Genomic DNA, 4,796 nt, shown 5'->3' with positions numbered 1-4,796 from the left:
TGGCACATTTATTGAACAACAAAATGTTTTCTACTTGAAGAAAATATCACGTTAAAAGTAAAATAATAAAATCCAGTTTAAATTTATATCAGAAAGATGGAAAATCTATTCGTAAATTTACAAAGAAAACACAAAATTATTAAAACCTCTGTTGTCCATCCGTCCGTCCCGGTTACTTCTGGTTCTAGTGAGCGTGCAATGAGTGTTCCGGAAAGGGTGAAAACAGAGCTATAATATGACAAACAAAAGACTGTCGAATCTAAGTATGCTCACTATAGAAAAATGACTATTGTGGAACTTTACCAGACTGTCAGAATTCAAAGACAGAGTAATATACATTTTTGCAGAAATGAAGGACAGGCGCATCAAACTTATTTACAAGACAATTCATTAAGGTGAGATGTAAAAATTTAGACATCACAATTGTATTAGGCTACTGCCTTTCGTTTTGTTGAAGTACTTTTTTATAATCTGTGTAGTAAACTTAATTAATGGAATTGCATTACCGGTACCAAACTAATACATTATAATACAGGTCTTTTGCTGGTTTATTATCAGACATCGGATTCTAGGGCAAATGCCTATTTTGTTTCTTTAGGAGAAAGGTAAAAATAATTATTAATATTTGTGTTTCATGGAAATTTAAAGGTATTCAAAGAGTTTTATAGTGCCCTAAAATGCCCTAAAACGGTTATTAGAGCCTAATTTGTTAATATTCGCCTAAAAATGCGTAACTCACTGTAAAGTTTCGCATTTTACTCTTACTTTTTATAATTTATACATGCATTCACTGCGAAATTTAAGGCATTTAAAAAGTGAAAAGTTTGCTTCACACCGGCCATGAAACCATTGATAAAGGAAACAAAATGTTTTGAATCTCACGACACTCGCAATAGATTTCACCGAATTTAACATGTTTGGAGGCATAAATGCCGACAAAGAACCAACCTTAGTTTTGAAGCAGGCAACAATCACAACATGTGCTGCTACCGATTCAGAGATATACTAGGCTATACTATAAAAATGACTGTTTTCGGTCTGAAACCGATTAGCTGTACTGCCCTTCAGAGTGTCATAAAATCACAATTTTTGGAGAAAGAGTGTTTTTGAAATATTTATGAAAAGTCGTAAAACTGCGAATTAGTAGGGTAAACCGTTACAAAATATTTAAAAGAATGGCCCTCCTAGTGTTCACACTACCAGGAAATGCAACAATAAGTGGAACTTTGTATTTTTGTCCAATTGAATCTCAATAACAACGGTTCATTTGAATGCTCGTTAACAGTTGCTCTTTCCCTCACCTTATTTGTGTTGAGAAGTTTTGAGCGGTAGGACGTTTTCCTGTGAAGTTTAACGCGATAATGCCGAAAAATATAAGTGCAAAATCTACATTGATCCGGCAATGGCTAACAGAATATTCAGAATTCACTTATGATGGAAAAATAATATTCTGCAAGATTTGTAGCAAACAGGTATGTAACAATAGTTGAAATATATAAATTCTATTAATTTTAATGAGTAGGCCTATAATATTTATACATTGACTGAGCTATCCTGAGGTATAATTCTTTTTAAGACCACTATACTTTAACCTTTTAAGTTCCGATAGTTAAAGTATTTGCAGGTCATTAAAATTTTGATTGTTCGAACCCACGAACTTTGTGATAGAAATACGGCAATACAACAATTAGGATTTTATTTTAATTCAGTTTACTTTACATTTTTAGATTTCGCAAGAAAAGAAGTGCCACCTAAAGCAGCATGTGCAAGGAGCGGCTCATAAGGCTAAAGCTCAGCAGAAAAATCAACTGCAACAAACTTTACTAACACAGCCTACTTCATCCAATCTCAGCAGCAATTTCTATGCTGATTTAACCAGAGCGTTTGTTGCTGCTAACATTCCCTGGAATGCAATTGAAAATCCGGTTTTAAGACAGTTTTTACAAAAATACTGCAAACAAAATATCCCATCTGAGTCGACCCTAAGAAAAAATTACTTAGACAGAATATACAATGAAACTGTAGCTTCCATTCGGGAGGATTCTTACATATGGGTCTCTGTGGATGAAACCTCAGATCCTATGAATAGGTATATAGCAAATATGGTAGTAGGAAAACTTAGTCCTGATGGACCTTCGATTCCACACCTCGTATGTGTTAAGGAACTTTCGAAAGTGAATAGCCAAGCCATTGCTTATTTTGTAAATAAAGGCCTGCAGTCTTTATACTCAGGTAATATAGACGATTCTAAAGTTCTGTTGTTTTGTACTGATGCTGCCTCATACATGGTTGCTGCAGCTCCACTTCTTAAAACATTTTATCCTAACCTCACGCATGTAACCTGTCTAGCACATGGCCTTCACAGGGTTTCTGAAACAATCCGGAATGAATTTCCTCTTGTCAATTCGTTTATTTCTAACACAAAAAACGTTTTTGTAAAGCCCCATCCAGGATTTCAATATTCAGAGAGAACTTTCCAGATATCCCACTCCCACCTCAGCCGGTTGTTACACGATGGGGAACCTGGATTCAGTCAGTGGTGTATTATTCTAAGTATTTTAAAGAAGTGGTCACAGTTATTGATAAATTACCTGAAACTGATAGTGCAGCGTGTGTGAAAGCAGTGAAAGATTGTCTGAATGACTCACGAGTGAAAAACGATATTGCCTACATAACATCAAACTTTTCTTTCATACCTGCAAGCATTGAACAATTAGAACGTGAAATATGTTACATAATAAAAGTTTCTTTAAAAATGATTTTCGATAAGTTTTATTCCGGGCAAAATTTTGATAGAACTGACATTTAAGGATATACAAGAGTTTTAAAATAACAATACAATACATTTCCACCGCCGCCTCAGATTATAGTGTCGTTGTTCCGTAACTTCTATGTGCAAAATATTGAATTTTTTTTGTAGGAAGAAAAACAAATTTATTCATTCTATGGCAGTAGTGCATAGGAGATCGTGAATTCTTACATTTTCGAAAGAAAGAAATATAATTAAGTTATATGTAGTAGATTGTATTATTTGCTGCATCACTATTTAAGTTATTTAATAGAGAAAAAAATCTGAAAATCGATATGTGACATAGGAGTTATTGCAGGAACGACGACGATGGCTACAATGAAATCAAAACAAATGACTCCGTCTATTTAAGGCGGCCTTGACGTTTATCAATATTAATATACAGAGAATATTTTGTGTGTTTGTATGAAGTAATCTCAGAAGCTAATTAACCTTCACTATTTGAAATTTGTAGTTTCTCTAGATGGATGTAATGCTACAAATGAGGACTGAGGTAAGATGAAAAGAAATCTGTACGCACAGAAAACTTGATATTCTGTCAAAATATTGTATAACTTGATTATTGCAACTTTATTTGGTCCACATAAAATACTCTAATTTCATACACTCATTTTACCATAGAGATCACTGGAGCTGAGTTATTTTAAAAGGTTTCATGAAATGGCGTTCCTGCGCTCATAATTTACCCATATTCGTTTCCTGTGTTTCTTAAAATAATATTTATGTAGGGTACCTCATTTTTTTATTTGCATAAACAATGATATACATCCGAGGGAGTTAGTTCAGGCGGTAGCATTTGAGACACGCATTCGGGGGGTCCCGGGTTCCAACCCCGTGGCCGACCAATCTGACTGAGGTTTTTCATTATTTCCCTTAGTCATAAAGGCAAATGCCGGATTGGAAAGATACAAGCCATTATTCATGACCGCCTCAATTACTAATACCAAAAACATTAATCAAAGTCATGTAGTTTATATTGCCCCTTAGTAGTTTATTAATTCGTTATCAATGTAATAATAATAATAATAATAATAATAACAATAATAATGTCAAAACCTTCAGCTATTTTACCGACTCATAATATCCATACAAGATTGTAATACCAAACTTCTTTACAGAGAGCATTCCGGATGACTTACAGGAACTGTTATGAAGCACAGAAAGTAATAAAACATGTAACTGATATTATCGTATGCTTCAAGGCAACACAGAAAGCATGGCAATGTTTCAAAGATACAACATCAGAAAGCATTACAACTAACAACACTACCCAGTTTTTTTAAGTTATAAATATAAGTTGTATTCACACATAAATTTTCAGAGAAAACAAGTCCCCTGACATAGCAATCTTCAATAAAATAGTTAAGGAAATTCAGTTAGTAAATAAGACACTGAATTTCTAGTAAGTTAAACCATAAGCTCAAGAATGCAGCACACAAATACGTACATCTAACACTGGACCTGAAACATGTTGTACAATTGGACAGTAAGCGTCAGACATACTGACACTTCAGTAAAAGCAGTAGGCCTAAAATATACAATAGAACACTCGGACGCCTTGCACGTGCGATAGTAGCACTCAGCATGAATTCCATGTGTGTACGGAAGAAACTGCTAGGTCAAAGTTCGCAATATTGCGGGGTGTAGCGAATGAAACCTTCAGTGACAAACTTAGAAATATCTATCTATGTAAGTTTTGCGGTGTATACTTCTGAGAAATTTTTAAAACTCTAAAATAATTTCTTCTTTTTTTTTCATAAAACACGAGCAATAAAAACTGGATTTATTATTAGTACTTGGAAACAAAACACACTGAAAATTGTAACTGTTCCTATTCATAAGACCATAACACATTCACAAAAAATATAGTTAGCATTTTATTTCGCATAATTAAGCCAGATACAATGTTCAGAAATCACTTACAAAAATGTAGAATTAATCAGGAAAGATTTGTCTCACATTTGCTCGTAAACATTGACCAAAACCA

At 33.9% G+C, this 4,796-nt stretch overlaps 1 protein-coding gene across 1 annotated transcript; it reads left to right on the top strand.

The window, feature by feature from the left end:
• Positions 1-746: 746 nt before the first annotated feature.
• On the top strand, positions 747-2,656 carry LOC138702224 (uncharacterized). Its single transcript, XM_069829816.1, has 2 exons — positions 747-1,472; positions 1,728-2,656. Exons 1-2 carry the CDS (start codon positions 1,362-1,364, stop codon positions 2,616-2,618), a joined length of 1,002 nt encoding a protein of 333 aa, XP_069685917.1. The 5' UTR covers positions 747-1,361; the 3' UTR covers positions 2,619-2,656.
• Positions 2,657-4,796: the final 2,140 nt, after the last annotated feature.

Source organism: Periplaneta americana, chromosome 6 (assembly GCF_040183065.1).
Source record: "Periplaneta americana isolate PAMFEO1 chromosome 6, P.americana_PAMFEO1_priV1, whole genome shotgun sequence".
NCBI lineage: Eukaryota > Metazoa > Arthropoda > Insecta > Blattodea > Blattidae > Periplaneta > Periplaneta americana.
The sequence above is the reverse complement of the archived record's forward strand: the minus strand, read 5'-3'. Positions and strand labels throughout refer to the sequence as shown.